Source organism: Corvus brachyrhynchos, unplaced genomic scaffold (assembly GCF_000691975.1).
Source record: "Corvus brachyrhynchos isolate BGI_N302 unplaced genomic scaffold, ASM69197v1 scaffold56, whole genome shotgun sequence".
NCBI lineage: Eukaryota > Metazoa > Chordata > Aves > Passeriformes > Corvidae > Corvus > Corvus brachyrhynchos.
In genome coordinates, this window is record NW_008238664.1 from 10,197,805 (window position 1) to 10,217,105 (window position 19,301).

Here is a 19,301-nt window from a genome sequence, read left to right on the forward strand (position 1 = left end):
GGGGGGTGCGTGCGGGCGCCCCCCGCCGCTCTCGGCTCCTGGCTGTGGTGGCCAGAGGCGAAGTCGCGCCATGTCGCGGTGCGCCGGGAAGCGCCGGACCTTCTGCGGGAAAGGCACCGAGCCCCGGGCCAGCGTAGCCGGGGTGTCTGCTTGCAGGGGCTGTCAGAACAGGAGCTGTCAGGGCAGTCAGAGGTGCTCGTTTTTCTAAACAGAGAGAACTGTCAAGTGTAACTTCAGACCAGTAAGAAATGCAGTGTTTTTCGTGCTTGTGTGAAAGTACTTCGGTCTGTATTGTTTATCGTGAAGTCTCCACTGCAGGAAACGCGCGGTTCTTTGCAGTAGTAGACATCGAATGTAAAGCTGTACCGCTGTCTGTGGTGTCCTGGGGTAAACGACCACTTCTAGGCAGCACATTGGATATACATTCTTTAGCTGGTAAAAAAAAAATAGAGAAAAAAAAGTTAAATGGCGATCTGCACGGCTCCAGGGGAGGGAGACTGGGGGATTTCTTGTCAAAGGCTCTTCTGTTAGAAATCGGAAATAATTCATAAAATTTCTTTTTGAAGTGCTGCTTTGATTTCAAGTCTAAACTGTTACTCCTGCAGGACTGTACTGCAGCTGGAAGTTACGCACATCAGTGTTTCGTTGAGTTGTTTTGTTAAAGAAAACTCGTTTGAAAAAGCATTAAAGCAGTACTTTCTAGTACTGCCTTCTAGTTAGTGTACTTGTTATCTAAAACTTTGAGTTGTTTAAGTACCCATGATTCCTGTGTTTTCAGATATTCAACAGGTACTCTGAACCTGATGAAAATCAGTTGGTAAACGGTCATCTGATTTAAAAGCCAGAATATAAATGGGGCACAAGAGCATACACACGTGTATATCTAATTGTAAAACTATGTAGTGCATTTCTAGTCTAATGCTTGAGACTTCTCATTTATGTGCCAGGCAATTAATTACACAGGTAGTGACTAAGGGAAAAATACATCCTTTTGTTTATATTTATAGTTACATTTTATAAATTAATCAGCTGTGAAAATGAACCTTAAAGTCTTAAAATCTTGAATTCTTGTTTGCATGGAACAGAAATGGAAGAAAATAATCAATTTTAGTGACTTCTAAGTTGATTTTGGCATCAACTACTTTTTCAGCTCATGAATTATCCAAAAATGTACATTTTGCCAGCCATTCTTGAGTGGAACAAAAGGAACGAGCATGTCAGTAAGGCTGAGATCTGGTACAACAAAAAAATCCTTTTCTATATACCTTTGTTTTTAGCTTGTGAAACTTTGTTGCAAGAAAAAACTTCTGTGTATCTGTTTCCAGACAACTTAATGCTTTCAACAGTACTATTCTATATGCTAGTAGTTGTTATTTTGCTTAGTACTTCAGCTCAGGTCTGTGGTAAGAACACGGGGGGGGGGGGGGGGGGGGGGGGGAGACGTGTCAAAGTTTCTTTGTGTGTGTGCACAGAACTGAACCTCAGGAGAGAAGAATGCAGAAACTAGTGCTGAATAACTTCCTTTAGGGAATTTTAACATTGGAGCATTAGCTTGTACTATTTTATTCTAGCTGCAGCGTTCTAGTAAGTGTGGGAATGAGTATGCAGTATTTTTCCTATTTCTTCCACCATTATCTGTCACTTCACTCCTGTTTTCACCCTGACATTTTTTGCCAAGTTTTGGTTCTAAGGTACAGTTTTTAAATGTGAGTTGATGCAGTCTCAGTACTTCAAACATTCATGATGTCAGTGTGCTGCTTGACATTCATCTGAAGTTTTCTTGGTTTCAGTTTTGTACTCTAAGCTTTTTTGCAGTCTTTTCAGATATTTCTGTCTTTTTGACCAAACTGCATTTTGATTTCTTCACGTTTTTTGTCAAAGAAAGACTTCTCTCTCCCGTGCTAAGATGTTTCCTCCCCCTCCCCCTTCCACCCTGTCTCTTTTCTCCACACATCGACGTAGGTGGGAAAATGTCATGCTGGCTTGGTTGCTGGTGGGGGAGCTGGGGCTTTTAGGCTTTTCCCTTCAAGGTGCTGATCTTGCGCTTTCGTAGAATTGTGCTGCTTTTGCATGAAGAGCTTGAATGTGCAGTCCTGATTTACACAGTGGTCGTCCTGAGATCAGTGGATTACTTTTGTTCTCAGTCCAGTATCTGCTCAAAATGAGGCATGTAAGCAGTTTTAGTCTTGAGAATGTTTTTAAAAGTGCAAAAAAAAATAATCTGACCATATAATATTAAAAGGAAGGAAAAATAAGCCACAGGTTTTACACGGTGACTTTAACAAATCCAGAAAGAGTTGACCTGTCAGATTCCTCTGACTGACAGCATTGCTGTGTGTGACAGCCCTGTGGGAAGGCAGGGTTTAGTGTTCTTTTCTGGTCTGCTGGAAAGGACCGTTACTAATATGTTATGCAGTAGAATCTATTTATGTTAGCCCAAAACCACAAAAATGAGTCTTGACACTTAAAATTCTCTTAAAATACCATATTGAATTACTGCAGCACACTTTACATACATACTACTATCCTGAATTTTATCAGTGTTATAAAAGTTCCACTTCTTTGGGGAAAAGAGGTTATCAGACTAGAAGACACGAGATAATGCTGATGGTCTTATTTATGAAGACAATATGAAAAGCAAACTTACTCTGCACAGCTATTTGTAAAAGAATCTAATTGGCAGCCTACAGATAGATTGCCTTTTAGAAGGAATGAACGTTATGAGTGCAAGCAAGATGGAAAAGTTAAGCAAGCCATTACTTTTGTGACCACAGCACACAAGGGATCTCAACCTCCCCTAATACACTGTGGCTGGTACTTGATCTGGGAGTTGCTGAATTGCTCCCCAGAGTTCATGCTGCCTGAAATTCTTCAGTGCAGTGGGTATGGACTGGAGACAACTCTTAGCCAGAATGAATGAGAGATTAATGTGGGCATGTAAAACTGTGTACACTTCTTTAGTTTCTCTACAACTGGTTCAAGCTTTTCTTCATTACAGAATAAATTCTATACAACACATGCAATGCTGGATGCAGATTATGTGCTTAGAGACTTATTACAGCTCTTATGTTGATATCTGTATTGTAACATTTTAAAAGGCACTAGCCATGGGCCAGTTAACCAAACAAAGCCATTTTTTGTTGAGTCTTTTAAGGACAGCTTTTCTCAAAATACCAGATGAAGATTAGAGTTTCTGTTCTAGCTGGCTAGAACCAACCTGTTTCCCTTCCTTAGCGGTGTCATGTCATTGTACATTAGGATTCCCTCTATCTAAAGCTTAGCTTACACTAAACCTCTGCTCTGTATTGAGTAACCTGTTCTTGTGTGTTTCAGGACTGTAGAAATTGATAAATATTAGCATGTTTAAGGCTAATAGCTGGAATATAGTTTTTTTGGCTCTGTCCAGAGTTGTGTAAAGCACTCAGTACTTTTGTAGTATAGTTTATTTACCTGGAAAGAATCCAGGACCTTGCTATTGGACAGCCTAGGTCAGGTCCAGAGCATGCATTTGTAATGGCAAACTCATCTCACTTGGCATAGGCTGAATATTTGACAAAGCCTTGAACTCCTCAGGTGAATTAATTGTTTCATCTGGCAAGCACTGTGCATAATGGTACTGGTGCTGTGTGCTCTTTGGCCCTTCTGTTCAGTGACGTGGTAGGCACAAATGCCCCAGATCACATGTAATCACTTCCTGATGCATTATACCACCATTATCATTTTTCTCTAGATGTTATAGCTAAACGAGATAGTCAAAGAAAATGGTAAAAACAAGAAAGAGAAAAACACTGTCTCTTCAATTTTTTTGCAAATCAGACACTCTCTGGGTAAATGCACCTTATAGGAGGAAGCAAAACCAGCAGCTTTGAATAAATAAACACAACCATACAAACTTAATAAAGGATATGAGCCAGTGCCAGCCAGATTTTTAAATGATCTTCTGAAGACCTGGATTAGAAAGTTCTTATAAAGTTTGTAGTAACTGATGTAGACACCTCCTGGTGTTTCTGTCTCAAGAAATCAAGTTCTGCTTTGCCAAGTTACTCTTTCAGAGGTGTTAGGATGACGTGTTAAAATGTAGATACTTAAGATACATTATTGTAGAAATGGTATAATGAGGTTTACTGAGCACAGAGGGGCAGTGAGTTAATTAAAGGAATGGGTTAATTAAGGGCTTGAGTTGTATAAAGCCTCGTTTGTCTGAACTGTTGGCACTGTGTAAACATAATAAATTTAAGTGAACTTTGCACTTCTGCACCTGTATGCTTAGGGATAGAATTAATAGGAGAATTTTGGCATCACAGAATAGTTTGAGTTGGAAGGGACCATAAAGATCCTGTCCCCCAGTCCCCTGCTGTGTGCAGGGACACCTCCAATTAGACCGAGTTGCTTAAAGTCCAATCCCACCTGGCCCTGAACACTTCTAGGCTTGGGGGGCTTCCTCAGCTGCTCTGAGCAACCTTTCTCACTTTAAATTGTGTTTGTGTCTGAACTCTGTAACAGTATCTTTTAACAAAATCAGTGCCCCTTAATAAAAAAGAACAAACTGGGTCTAAAGTGTAGCATTTAGTATGCTTCAGTCCTGGGCCACAAAGCGCTGGGAATATAAACAGTGGTATGGAGGCAATTTAGTGTGAATGTCGTACTGCTGTTGAAGGTGTTGAGTGTGTGAGTGTGGCTCCACATGACTGATTGCTTTCATGTGTTTGGTGGGACTCAGTTGGATGATGATTGTGATCTTAACCTCAACATGAATTTGGTACACTGGCTCCTGTAAAAGAGATACAGTTGGGTATTTATGAACTATAACTTTCTCTTTTTTAGTTGCAGATTGAAATATCATGGACAGAAAATAGTTTGGATGATGTGTTTTGCCAGCATATCTCTGCAATTTCAGTTCTAACAATGGATAAGTGTAAGCACGTAGGACGTCTGCGACTGGCTCAAGATCACTCCATTCTCAATCCTCAGAAATGGCATTGCATGGACTGCAATACTACAGAATCTGTGTGGGCGTGCCTCAGCTGCTCGCATGTGGCGTGTGGAAGATACATCGAGGAACATGCACTAAAGCACTTTCAGGAGAGCAGCCACCCAGTGGCATTGGAAGTAAATGAGCTGTATGTTTTCTGTTATCTCTGCGACGATTACGTTCTCAATGATAACGCAACCGGTGATCTAAAACTCTTGCGGAGTACATTAAGTGCAATCAAGAGTCAGAACTATGAGTGCACTACTCGAAGTGGGAGGACTTTGCGTTCTATGGGTACAAGTGATGATTCCTACCTTTCACATGGTGGTGCCCAAGCCATGCTTCGGAATGAAGATCGAATGTTCACAGCTCTCTGGCACCGACGGCGTGCAGTCCTTGGCAAAGTATTCAGATCGTGGCTTGAGTTGACACCTACTGGAAAAAGGATTTTGGAAGAAGAAAGACATCGAGAAGAAGCAGAGCTGAAAAAGGACAAAGCTAGGAAGAGAAGACAAGAACGAAAACGTGAGTTGAAAGCAGAGATGGAAAAGATGCCTCCAAGAAAGAGCAGTCGTTTACAAAATCAGATTAGAATGTCCTTAAAAACAGAACTCTGCCCTCAGAAAACACCACAGAACATGGAATCTGTGGCAGAGTTGAAAGAAACATATACCTCCAATGAACTGAGACTGAGAAAAATAAGTGACTCTCCAATTAAACGAAGGCCCACAGTGACTCCTGGAGTAACAGGACTGAGAAACCTGGGAAACACATGCTATATGAATTCTGTCCTGCAGGTATTAAGTCACTTACTTATTTTTCGAGAATGCTTTTTAAAGCTTGATCTCAACCAAACTCAGGAACTGCTGGCAACAGCAACCAGTGGTAAAACAAGATCTTCGTCCAAACACCTGTCAATAGCTGCCTCAACATTACACGTGAATGAGACCCAAGAGAAAGTAAAGGGATCTTATGCTGTGAGGCGGCCTAGTTTATCCTCTGGATTAAGTGGAGGAGCATCAAAAAGTATGGAACTCATTCAGCCCAGGGAGCCCAGTTCAAAGCATATTTCTCTCTGTCATGAGTTGCATACTCTATTCCAGGTTATGTGGTCTGGCAAATGGGCACTGGTGTCTCCTTTTGCCATGCTTCATTCTGTGTGGAGACTAATTCCAGCCTTCAGAGGGTATGCCCAACAAGATGCTCAGGAATTTCTCTGTGAACTTTTGGATAAAGTACAGCAGGAACTGGAGACTACAGGGACCAGATACCCAGCTCTCATCCCTGCTTCTCAAAGAAAACTTATAAAGCAGGTTTTGAATGTGGTTAACAACATTTTTCATGGACAGCTATTAAGTCAGGTATGCTTTATGATTACTTTTTAAAAGGTGTTTAATGATTTGTGGTTCTGGATTTACACTAGTCAGTCAGGGATGGACATACTTCAAAGGTTTGTACACTTATAACTATTGAGGGGGGATGGTGAGGATATATTACACAGTTTCAGAAGAAATATTACACATTTTCAACAGAAGCCACCCTGTAGCCCCTACCGCTATGAAAAAACAGGCCGTGCAAACCCAATACCCAAAGACTCATAAAAGTCTTAAATTTGTCATTTTAAAATGCACCTTTCCACCTACTGAGAAATATTTGTGTTTGCTTTTAAGCACCAACTCATTTGGAGGAATAAAGAATTTACAATTTTAAGTATGTGGCTTATCACTATAGTGATACTAGACAAGAGGTGTTAAGGAATGTGTTAATCTCGTGTAAGTGGAAACTGATTAGGTAATGGATGTCAAACAGGATATTTTTTCACTAAATAGCTTGAATTTGAGATTGATTACCAGTGAGTAATTGCATGTCATGATTCTATGTACAGAAATACTAATACTTCTTTTCTGTTACAACACAAAGATACAGAAGGCTCTGTCAACACAGGAACCAAATTTGTGTGGGGAGGCAATGGTGGTTTTCCTTCTTTCTGCATGACTACTCTCTTTTTTTTATTTTCTACTTCTCAGCTCCCCATTAAGTATTTCAGTGTGTTCACTTACTGTTATGCATATCCCAACAGTGTGTGTGTACAAAAGTCTGAGTAGTGACTGAACAAACAAATGCTTGTTTCTGTTGAATTAATCTAAAAACTAACCACATTGCAGGAGGAACAGAAGTTGGGAAATTCCTGGTTCCTGGAATGGATCTGTAGTATACATGAATATGTTACTGAGGGAGTGCAGAAGCATTTGATGAATACTGTGTGTAAAGAAAAGGTTTAACACAAAAATGCCTGTTCTGACTATTTGATTGATGATTTAATGTTTTAATATGTAAAGCTAGAAATCCAAGTGGTGTTTGACTAAGGATCGTTTACTGCTACGATACCTGTAAACTTCATAGTAAGGTAACAGGGTTGTTAGCAGCATATAGCCTTCAGTCATCCTAGGTTTTGTGAAACTACTGGAAACTGTTAGATCTAGCAATAAAACCAGATCACCAGCTACCTTCCATCTGGCCCAGTGTACGAGCACTTCTGTTGGCATGCTTCCTTTCCTTCGGTAGTACATATCGTGTATCAGTGTTGCACAACTGGAAGTGTTTAGTATTTTATGTCATTAAAGTGCTTTTTTGTTTGAAAATCCCATTCCTCTCCAAAAATAACAATTTTGTTAGCAAATAAGGTAATTTTTTAGGAATACTGACAAGGTTTGCTTGTGTTCCAAACCTCCTTACAGGATTCATTGCTTTGGTAAGGATTTTCAAGGCTATAAAGACACAGCATCATTTCAGTAATAACTACTTCTTTCACATATTTTTAGCTTTCCGTGAAGAGGTTTGTGACTAGAAACCCTCCCACCTTCCTGAGACCAGGAGGGGAGTAGTGAGAATTCACTATTGAGTAAACTAAACAAACAAACCCCAAAGCAATACAAAACAAAACAAACACCCCTCACTTCCACACTATTGAGTAAAACGGAAAGGGAATTAAACAGTTTTGAGGTATCTTGTGACTTCTGTGGCTGTACAGCTCTAACTGCAGCTTCTCGATGTCTATGTGCAAAATACAGCCTTGATGATCTCAAGAATGCCTGAAGTGAGAGGAACAAGGAAAAGAGTATTGAGGCTGTTATCTGTAGTAATTTCTCCCCGGCTCATTAGGCAGTTCCCACAGACTGTCTAACACTTTACACTCCCAGTGTTCCCTTTGTCTTCTGCCACTCCTTTGTTTTAGTTTAGTCTTCACTTGTGGTTTTGAACATAATAAATATTATAAGGAAAAAGTAAGCCCTGAAGATTTACATTTCTTCTTTGTAAAATATATTCAGGTCATCTTAATGATTTAGTCCCCGGTGTTTGCACATGGAAACATGAACTTTATAAACTCTGTTAGGCAATTATTTTCCTTTCCTCAGTAAGATTCCTATGTCATGATTTCACTAGGCATTTGTCAGAACTGCTTTAATGAAATTAACAAAAAAAGCAAGAGAACACCTATTCAGGGCTGAAAAAAACCCCCAAACTTCTTGCTGTGTCATCACATCTTTGACAGTGTTAGCTCTTAAAAACAAGGAGTGTATGTTTAGTCCTTCTAGGCTTAACTTTATCTACCTATAAAATAAAGTAATACTGTGATAAATATAGTAATAAAAATAAAGTAATATGTAATACTGTGACAATATTACAATTTCTCTCTAGAAGATAGTTGGAGCCGTTCCCAGCTGCACTTTTACATCCTACTTCATTGAAGAAGGAGACTTGAGAAGCGTGTTTCTGTGTGCAGTTGCCTTCCATTTTAGAACCCCTAAAATGTTGCTATGTTTACTGGCCTTTTGTATAGAAAATATAAGTTCAAGTTACGAGATTCTGTGAGATAATCACGTACCGTGAAGTCAGTCTTCCTGACCTTCAAACTTCAGGAGTACCATGAACTACTCTTGATAAAGTACGCAGAGGATCCCTTACAGTGCTGATAAGCTGTGTGTTTGCTTAGGTATCGCATTACTTTCACATGTGCAGCTAAACATTTTCCCCCTTCTAGTTCTAATTTAACTTGAAGGGAAGTAATAATCCTGAGTTTCCCATCAGTCTGTTGCTATTGAAGTGCTGCCTGCTTCAGCACTAACTGAATTTAGGATATAAAATAAAGAAAGCAGAAAACTGAGTGTTTGAGAATCTTATGCAGGCTACTTTTTGATAACTAGAAAAAGTTTTGGGTGATGTCAAAACAATTGCACGTTTTATATGAGGTAGTTGTTTTTGTTTTGCTATGTTCTCAGCTAATTTAAAGTAAGTTTTCTTCATCTACTGCTTGAAATATTTTACTATTTTATGGAGTACTAGACTAGGTAGTGGGTAACTCCAGAAACAGCATGAGCAAATTGCCTCTGGTTTTATTTTACGTTTATTCTAATACCTCTTTTAGGATTTCAGCTTTTTACTTTGCAGTACTGACTGTGAAACTTCAATACCTGGTACATCTAAGAGAAGTAAAGATCTGCATTATAGTTGCAAAACCCTTCCCCTCTGTTGTCTGCTCACATGCTAGTCTTCCTGCAGCCATTGTCTGGAGAGAGTGGCTCATACCTCTCAAACCCATTGGGACTCTGAGTAGATGCCAATATGTCTATTAAAATACTAGGTGTTTTCAATCCCTCAGTGCTTGTACTCTTGTGGGAGGTCCTTACTCTCTCCTGTCCTCAGTCCTTCAATGGGAAAGGAGAAACTACTGTGCTGTGAACTCATGTGGCAGTGGTAAACTGACTGACACTGGCTCACAGATCTTTAAAGTACACTTCAAGAGCTCAAGTATGTTAGCTGTTGTCTCTCTCAAGAGTTTTTTGGCTTGTGTTTTTTTAAATGGTACCAACTAAATACGTGCCAGTTTTTAAAGTATGTTTATTTCAAACTCTGTCTATATTAAGCAAGGAAGGGGACAGGTGTATTTCTAAAAATCCAGAAATTGAAATAGCAGATGTTATTTTGCACTCAGAAATCATGCAAGCAGAAATTCTCGTACAAGGATGAAATCCATCTTGAGCTCCCTTCTCCTGGCTGCACAGTCCCAGCTCTCTCAGCCTTTCCTCATAGGTCAGGTATGTCCAAGGCCTTTCATCATCTTCCTGGCCCTTTGGTGGACTCAGGCCAGCATATCCACATCTCCCTTTTTTCTGAGCACTGGGCCCAGCACTTCAGCTGTGTGGGGGCTGAGGAGAGGGGAGGGATCACCTGCCTGGACCTGCTGGTGATGCTCTGCCAACTGCAGCTGCAGAGGCTCTTGGCCTTTTTTGCCATAAGGGCATGTTACTGGCTCATGGACAGCTTGTCCCCCAGGTCATTCTCTTCCCACCCAGCCTGTACTGGTGCCTGGGTGATTCCTGCCCAGGAGCAGAACGATGTTTCCTTTTGTAGAGCTGCATGAGGTTCCCGTTGTCCCATTTCCCGGCCCTGTCCCACTCCCCCTTGTGTAGCAGTGCCCCCAGCTGGCCTACCAGCCACTCCTCCTGCTTTGTGTCATCTGCAAACTTCTCAGAGTTCAGAAAAATTGGCTCCAATATTTTTTTACAGCAGTGCCTAGTAAGAACTAGCTTTTGATACTCTCTAGGCATGCTTAAAACATCCTAAGCAGTTTGATTACTTCCTGATCATTTTTAAGGTGGAATCTGAGCATCTGCTCTGCTCCTGCTCAGCATGGCAGAATAACAGCATGCAGCGGTCAGAGAAATGACTATGCCAAATCCCAGAGAGTGAAGTAGGTTCTAACCAGTGTAGTATGTAAACTATTCTTGAAGTGTATTTCAGGACAGATTGTCTGAGAAAAGGGGAAGTGTGCAGTTTTTGAGTTGTTTGAAAGCCTTCAGTTTTGGGTAGTATTCTGTGGGTTAGAGTTTGGGCAAGAATGCTGAGGGTGATCTGTGTAGTCCTGGGTATTAAGTCTCCCACTGAATAGACTGTTAAAAAGATGAGAACCAGTTGATGTCATGTATACTGATTTCTATATTTTGGTGTTAGTCTTTGTGCTTTTATGTTTAGCCTGAGTCACAAAATGATTGTCAAGTTGTTTTCCAAATAGGTGAAAGTAACATTTTAAATTAATCTGTAAGAGGCCATTGAATCACAGACCACAGTTAGCTATGGTTATGCTTTATGTTATTCTGCTAAATAAAGATCATTTTGATGATGCTGTATGCTTATCACTGCAAGTTCAGTTGGGGTTTTTTATGCTGACTGTCATATGAATTCTGCTTAGGGTTCCAGAGAACCCCTTCAAATTCAGTTACTTTCCTGTGCAAAAATTGAGTTACTAGTCGTTATATATATGTCTCATCTAGTGAAAGCACAAAAATGGGACTGGCTGCTTTACTCTTCTTAAGACCAACAAAGAAAAAGTTGGGGCAGAGGTGGTTAAGAGTTTTCTTTCTTCCATGCAAGTGCAGGGAACATAGGCAAAACAGTTGATGATGAAGTTGGCTTTTTCTGCAGCAATATGTTAACTATTTTCTTTGGCTGCATTTACACTGAATGCCATCCAGGGCAGTGGCTGTCCATCAAGTTATTGTGGCCACAATGATGCTTGTCTGAGTAGTCTCTGTGCTTAGCTTGAATCAAGCAATTTGATCCAGCTCTTTTCAGTCTGGCCTTTGGCCCATGATTGAATACTAAGCTTTAACCAAACAATTGTATTTAGTACCCATGTTTCAAGGCATGAGAGGGTGATCAGGGCAGAACATAAGGTAGAGATTTCAGACTAGCTAAAATCTGTAATTTACTTTGCTCTAATGTAAACTTCTCATTTGCTTTGCTATAAATGACAGCACTAAAGCTTCCTATAGTAGCAATTCTGAATTATAATGGGAAGGTGGAATCAAACCCTGAGTTTGTGAAGTTTAGTCATAAAGATAGACATCACTAACCAGATTGCTAGAGTAGACTCAATTCCCTATCACTGTGGTACATACTTACGCTATACAAAGTTACACTGGACAAGTGCATAAAGTTTTTGCCCTTTGAGTTCACGTTTGGGGTTCTTTTTGTTTTGGGTTTTATAAAGTCTCATCTCATTCAACCAACTTTTGAACAGTTTTTACAATTTCTGTCCCTCTTGTGAAAAAAGAAAATCTGCGTTGTGCTGTGTGAATGATAATGGGGTGTGAGATAAAGGAGTCCCAGAAAGAAGAGTGATGGCAATGTTGTGAAGCCAGTGCCAATGGACAGGGCAGTGCCAATGGACTGCACAGAAGGCTAGGAATCCTCCTGCTTTTTGGGTAATTCAGTTGGTAAGCGCAGGCCTGGCTGAGAAAAACACTTCTACCCTTGTTGCAGCCGTGCTTGGCTGTCCTTTCCCTCTGTGTCCAGGAGCAGTGAGGGCACAGGGGCTGATGGGATTGGCCGCACTTGCCCGGGTGTGTCGGGTTAATGGGCTGTGGGCAACTACATAAATCCCAGAGTTTAACTCTGCTGCAGTGAGGACTGGCTTGGATTTGAGGAAATAAGTGCAGCTGTATATCAGTACAGGGTTTTGTCCCCACAAATCGGCTTTGCTCACAGTTGCATGATGAGATGAGAAGCAGCTTTTTTGCATCTGCTTATCTTCTTCAGTTTTTTGACTGGCAAAAATTGGAAGCTGGGTCTATTAGTTTCTTTTTCTCTGGGATAGTAGTTATTAGCTAGTTGGGAAAGAAGATCTTAACCTAGATTATTAATATAATACACTAAAACTTCAGAACATGTTAAAATTATCTGTGTTGAGGTCATGTGTGTTCTTCATTCTGAGCTCCTTAATCTTAAGTGTGCATTCCTGTGCAACAAATTCTTAAGTAACTCATCAATTAAATAAACTTTTGGCCCAACAAAATTACCCATTTGTACAGCAGAAATTCATTAGTCATTCTGGGTTTAAGCTAGAGTGTGATTGAACTATGGCCAAACATACCTTTTTGTCTTCCATGTCTAGATTTCTACTCTGAATTACTAATAATTTGTGGCTTAGAAACGTTGCCAGATGTTAGCACTTACAAAAGATGTTCCTGACAGGGTAAATTAAAACAGAAGAATCTCCTCTTCTCTGCCATGTAAGTTTGAAGTTTTGTTTTCTAAGAACAAGGCAGTGGCATTTTCATCTTAGAACTTAAAGCAGTTAACAGCTTTCTAACTGTACTGCTAAAAGTTCGTGCTGGGACACAAATCCACATCTGCCATAGGTGGCTGATGCAGAGATCGAGTACAAGCTGTTGCAGCTAATAGTGCACTTACAAGAACACCTAGGAGGAAGATACCATGAGGTGATGGATCGGTCCTTATATAAATGATCATGAAATACCAAAGCAGGCTGAATAATGACCTAACAGCAAACCCTCAGAGGAAAACAAAGGAGCTTCTGAACAAAACTGAGTGTATTTTCACACTTGTGTAGGCTTACTAACCAAATTGAAGGGAACTACACTGAATTTATGTAGAACAGCAGCAGCATAAAGGAAATAACAATCTTTGGATGTCACATGAATTTTCATCCCTTTATTGCTGTGTCTTTGTGTTAGTTGTTTCAAACAACTTGTGCTGTTTTCCTAAATAGGAAGCGTGCAACACCTAATGTGTTGTCTTTCCAGCTTAGAAGAGCTACTGCTTTTAACTTATTTTCCTAAGTATTGAATGTTATAATAAATTAATTGTCCCCTGCTGTAGTATCTGCATTTTCCAGGTTGACTCACTTCACTTCTTTACATTTTATTTATGTTGTCTTACTGCTTGTCCTTTCCCTAGTGTGACGATGGATCCACTTACTGAAAGAAGAAATAAATTATTTTTACCTGTTAATTTTTCTTTGAAGAAGTGTGCTTCCTAATCCAGGCTTCCCTGGAAGACTTACAAAGTAAGAAGGATATGACTTTAAAATCCCCAGCTGTTCCTTTTTTTTTTATTTTCGTTTTTCTTTTTTGTGTGTATGTGTTTTTGATTTATTTGTATTTATTTTTAAATTACCCTATATTATAATTTCTCATGTAAATTTTCCTTTTGGAGAAAAGACTCCTGAGACTTCACCAGCTGCTTTCTTTTGGACAGTCCCAGACAGAACATTTTGACACTGTTTTTGTTTCTCAGTAAAACATAAGAACACTTACTTGTTTGTGATAACAGTTTTGGACATGCTGCTTCAGAGAAAAGAAATTAGGTGTATCATTTCTGTTGTTAAATGACTTTGTCTTGTCTTTGGTTATCCTTGGTTATCTCTAGGAAAAAGAATCTTTTTTTAGAGCTATGTTATGGTACACTTTTAGCAAAGTAAATTTTTGAGTGTAAGAAGCCGGTTAAATATCTTTTTTACAGGTTACATGTCTTACCTGTGACAATAAATCAAATACCATAGAACCTTTCTGGGACCTGTCCCTGGAGTTTCCCGAGAGGTATCACTGCAATGGCAAGGAGATGTCGTCTCAGTATCCATGTCTGCTGACAGAAATGCTGGCCAAGTTTACAGAAACTGAAGCTTTGGAAGGAAAGATATATGCGTGTGATCAGTGCAACAGTGAGTAAAGGCAGTATGTACTCATGCATACGTTCTCTGTGTAAAATATAAACTGACAGTAGGAGAATAGAAGTCTTAAAAGTGTGTTGCAAAGAAAGACCTTGTTATGTCCTGGTGTGGTCACTTGACAGCTGTTACTTGCCCCCTAGAAGATTAAATTGTTCAAAAGATGTTTTGAAGTGTGGTGCTTCTTTTAGATACAGCCTCATGACACACTAATGGGGTTTCTAATACTCCCAGCTGAAGAAGCCATCACCTTTTTAAATTAAGGTGACTAACGTAAGTGACCACAAGTATTTTTTACTTGCATCATAGAATAATCCTTGCAAAATGGCTCTCAGAGTGTATCCTTTTTAAGGGGGCACATACCACAGATATTTAGGTCCACACAAATTCTGTGGATAAATCTTAGACTGAAATACAAGGCTGTTACCAAGATTTGTATTGTGTAACTGTGTGTTTGACCTCAGCAAAACGAAGGAAGTTTTCTTCTAAACCAGTTATACTCACAGAAGCTCAGAAGCAGCTTATGGTGTGTCGACTACCTCAGGTTCTCAGATTACACCTTAAACGGTTTAGGTAAGTAGTACCACAAAAAAAAGTGTTGCAAACAGACAGATTCAGTCTTGCTCTACCACTGCTTAGGATCAATGTTTTTCAGCATCAGTTTCATTTCCCTTTACTGGTGTGGTGAAAAATAGTTACTGGAAACTTATTTTTCTTGTTCAATTGAAACATCAGTAAGATATGTTGTAAGTAGGGAATTAATTTTTTGGATTTCAGATACTTGCTACTTTAGTACCAAAATTACTTCATTCTTGTTTTCGGTCAAAACTTACTAACCTTGCTCTGAACTTTATTGATAAAAATTAATCTTGGGATATCTTGAGGTAGAGTAGGATGCTCATAATCACTAATACACAAACCTGGACTGTATTCGGTGGAAGTCTCAGATAACCTTCCAAATACATAAATGCATTTAGCCTCAGAAGTGGACATGGCATCCCTGTGAACTCTTAGCCCGCCTATCAGTACTGTCTGTCCCTTGTACAAAGGAAACTGAAAATGAGATAGAATAAATGAGAAATACCAAAGAGGTATAATAGGTGGGAAATACTTCCCACTCACCATTGCACAGATCCTAAGATGGATGTTTCAGAAGATGAAAACAGTAGGTATCATAGACACATTTAAAAGGCCTTGAAATAAAGAAGTGAAAGAAGAAGCCTAGAAAAAAATGCCTAGCATTTATTTTGTGCATAGGATAATAGTGAAAATACTATGTTGTGTTAAAACATAATTCAGAATGCTGTGCTCTTTCTTTAAAAAAAACCTTAAGTTTTCATTTGATTTACCTTTCCAGGTGGTCAGGACGCAATCACCGTGAGAAGATTGGTGTACATGTTAGTTTTGATCAAATGCTAAACATGGAGCCTTATTGCTGCAGGGAATCCCTCAAGTCTCTCCTGCCTGACTGCTTCATCTACGACCTGTCTGCTGTGGTAATGCATCATGGGAAAGGATTTGGCTCAGGGCACTACACTGCCTACTGCTACAATTCCGAAGGAGGTAGGAACCTGCTGGGAAATGAGCAGTGAGGGAGAAAAGGGGGGGTCGTAATTCTAAACTCCTACAATGACTGTCTTTTCTCAAAAGCAAAAGGGAATCACTTGTAGCTGAACTGCCTGGAATGAGAAGTGCAGCTCTGTAGACCAATAATTCAGTTTTTGTATTGCCTTGTTAAATGTGTTCAAGCTATAAACTCTCTTGTAAATCTGAGGAAGCTAAGCTGGGCTTTTAAAACAGTGAGGCAAATAAACCAGCCCAACTGGAACAGTTTACTATTTGTACACAACTCATTAAATGGGACCAAACACTAATTAATTATTAAATATGATGCAGTTACTTAAAATCGGTGTCCTGATAACTTTCTTTTCTGGTATATTTCCCTTTTGTAGGATTTTGGGTACACTGCAATGATTCGAAACTCAACATGTGCACTATGGAAGAAGTATGCAAGGCTCAAGCCTACATTTTGTTTTACAGCCAACGACTTACTCAGGCAAATGGACATGGTAGAGTCCCCTGTCCCAGCACAGCTGAAAGTCAGCAGCATACAGAATTAGCTGGCTGTTCCATGGACAACAGTAGCAGCTAATCCAAAGCCAGTTAACTGTGTGTATGGTAAAGATTTAAATTGTCATAACTATGTATTTTTAAAAGGAAGTACAGTATTGTACCTTTTCAATGTTTATATAGTTTTGTATTAGTTGAAGTACTCTTTACAATGGTTAGTAAAAGTTTTTATTGACAATAAGTAACTAAGTACCTAGAATTTCAATACAGCTATTTTTTTAAGGAAGAGATTGCTATGTGCATTTAACTTTTACCTCAGGCTATTTTTTTAAGCTGGTTTTGTATTTTGATAATATTTTTGAATTGGTCTAGAAAACTTACTTCAAAGGGCAACTGATATTTTTCTGGTTAATTTTCTGTATATGCTTGTGTACATTTTATAGTATAGTTCTAATGATACCGTGATTCTTACTGTCTTGCAGGAATTGCTACTAGGTCTTAGAATATTGACATTCACCAGCAAGGAATGTTAAAACATATCAGATAGAAAATGAATTTTTCCAAGGCAACTTTCTGTGAAATTATTTTGCAAGCTTGAATGGCTATACTAAAGATACATGGATAGAATTTCTTAAAATCTGGACTTGAGGAAATAGAGCATGAAGTTATTTTCATGTAAGTATGGTAAGGGGAGTGTTTAATAACACAAGAATGTATCTTTACCAAGACTTGCATGTTTTAGCCTTAACAAACCTGACAACTTAAAACTCAAGTGCCAAATTCAAAGTAATTTAACAACCAAGGGCTTTTTTATTCCAAAAATTTAAAAGCTTTCTTAAACAAGCAAAAAACTCAGTAACACCCCAACAACAAAACCACACTCACTCCTCCCACTATCATTGCTACAAGAACATTAGCATCCGTTCTCTTGAATTGGACCAGCTTACTTTAAGCTGTGGCAAGCATTGTCTGTCTCAGTCATCCATTAACAAACAGCTGATGAAAAGCAGCTGCAATGTTTGCATGAAAGCATTCTCAGTCTGGTTTCATCACCCGCAACTGCTGTACCTTGTACTACATGGTCCTACCACTAGCATTAACAGAACTGTGCAGTGAGGAGAATTTAACAAGCTGGAATCATCAATCCTCCACATACAGTAGTTAATGCCAATTAAATTTTAATTGTGAAGTTATTTTGCGTAAGTCCTATGCAAATTGTTACCTCATCTTCTGCAAAGTTTTACCTCAATAAAATGCCTTGATGTGGACAGAAGAGCATGTGTGGACTGGAATTAATTCCTACACTATCATTACATTTTTAAAAATAATTTTTAGATTTTTTCTAACATTAACTATACAACTGCTTTGGCCATCTGTCAGCGATTTAACAGCTGGTTTTATAAATTACTTTTGTTATCATTTCTGTTTCTGAACGATGCCATATAGCATATAGCACATAGCTTGCATATAGCAAGCACATAGCAGCCTCAGATCTCAAACTTCTTGGTCTTGTGCTCATCCTAATTAAGTATGCAAAACAGTTCAGGTGTTGGTTTGGGGTTTTTATTTTTGGTTGCTTGGGTTTTTTGTGCTTGTGGGTTTGGTTGGTTTTTTTTTTGCCAAAAGCCACCTGCTCAAGTGAGTGATCTGACAAATGTACTTATTATGGCTATTGAGTCTTTCAAATACTTTCCTCTGCTCTTCTTGCTGGTGAGGAAATGAATGTAATTTAAACCCTTTTCTCTGCTTACAGATAGCTCAGAAAATTTGCCTTTCAGGCTTCTGATACTTTTTTTACTTCCAAGCATATCTCTTAGGAGATCATAGGGGTCTCCAGAGACTCAAGCATTAATGGAAGGGTCTGTCTTTGGATGTGTAGAGAACAACTTGGGTGTAAGAGTTCATTAGTCTCAATCACTGCTATTAAGCACATACTCAAGTCCCTTAGAAGGAATCTTACCCTGCCATCTTTACTAGAAGATTGCCTAGGCTGTACTTACAGCTATTCCCCTGCATTGCAGCAAAGATTGCTGAGTCTCAAGACTTTCTCTGAAAGACATCGTTATCTCAGCAAAAGCAAATCCAGTTTTCTTCCCATTGCTGCTCTTGGGTAGAACAAGAGAAGGGAAGGACAAAGAGAGAGTTCTAGTCCTCCGAATTGAGGGAGGGGGGAGGGTAGAGATGATTAGTGCAGTCCACCACACAGATGAGCTAATTCAGGTGCTCTTCTCCACAGCTTCTGCTTCAGTTCTTAACTAGTTCATGTAGTAGCTCTGCACCCTTTAACCAGATTAAGGCATAAGGCTGTTGGCCTCCTTTGCCATAAGGGCACATTACTGGCGCATGGACAGCTTGTCCCTCAGGTCCTTCTCTGGGCAGCTGCTTCCCACCCAGCCTGTACTGGTGCCTGGGGTGACTCCTGCCCAGGAGCAGGAGTGGTGATTCCCTTTGCAGAGCTGCATGAGGTTCCTCTTGTCTCATTTCCTGGGCCTGTCCTGCTCCCCTTGTGTGGCAGTGCCCCCAGCTGGCCTACCAGCCACTCCTCCTGCTTTGTGTCATCTGCAAACTTGCTGAGAGATCACAGGGATGCAGCATACAGGCTAAAGTAGCATCGCCTTAAACTGAAAAATTGTAACTGTTTCCAGTCCCAGGTGGTAATTGATTAATGCATCCTGAGACCCCATGCCTTCACTTTTCTCTAGTAGTAATAAAGGCTTCCATAGAGCCCTC

The 19,301-nt window shown here is 39.6% G+C and overlaps 1 protein-coding gene across 2 annotated transcripts; it reads left to right on the forward strand.

The window, feature by feature from the left end:
• The first annotated feature begins 1,451 nt into the window (after window positions 1-1,451).
• USP44 (ubiquitin specific peptidase 44) lies at window positions 1,452-17,844 on the forward strand. 2 transcript variants are annotated; one of them, XM_017737864.1, is made up of 6 exons: window positions 1,452-6,333; window positions 14,297-14,495; window positions 14,966-15,074; window positions 15,859-16,064; window positions 16,454-16,679; window positions 17,054-17,844. In XM_017737864.1, exons 1-5 carry the CDS (start codon window positions 4,906-4,908, stop codon window positions 16,651-16,653), a joined length of 2,142 nt encoding a protein of 713 aa, XP_017593353.1. In that variant the 5' UTR covers window positions 1,452-4,905; the 3' UTR covers window positions 16,654-16,679; window positions 17,054-17,844. The 2 variants fall into 2 exon arrangements, with proteins under 2 accessions (XP_017593353.1, XP_017593352.1); XM_017737863.1 differs by having other exon boundaries at window positions 16,454-17,844.
• The last annotated feature ends 1,457 nt before the right edge of the window (window positions 17,845-19,301 follow it).

Excerpts from the sequence above, each read along its gene's own strand:
- USP44 (XM_017737863.1), top strand. The coding sequence starts at position 4,906 with ATGGATAAGTGTAAGCACGTAGGACGTCTGCGACTGGCTCAAGATCAC. Across the intron at positions 14,496-14,965 it reads TGCGTGTGATCAGTGCAACA|CAAAACGAAGGAAGTTTTCT; the intron begins GTGAGTAAAGGC and ends GTTTGACCTCAG. Across the intron at positions 15,075-15,858 it reads TTACACCTTAAACGGTTTAG|GTGGTCAGGACGCAATCACC; the intron begins GTAAGTAGTACC and ends TTACCTTTCCAG.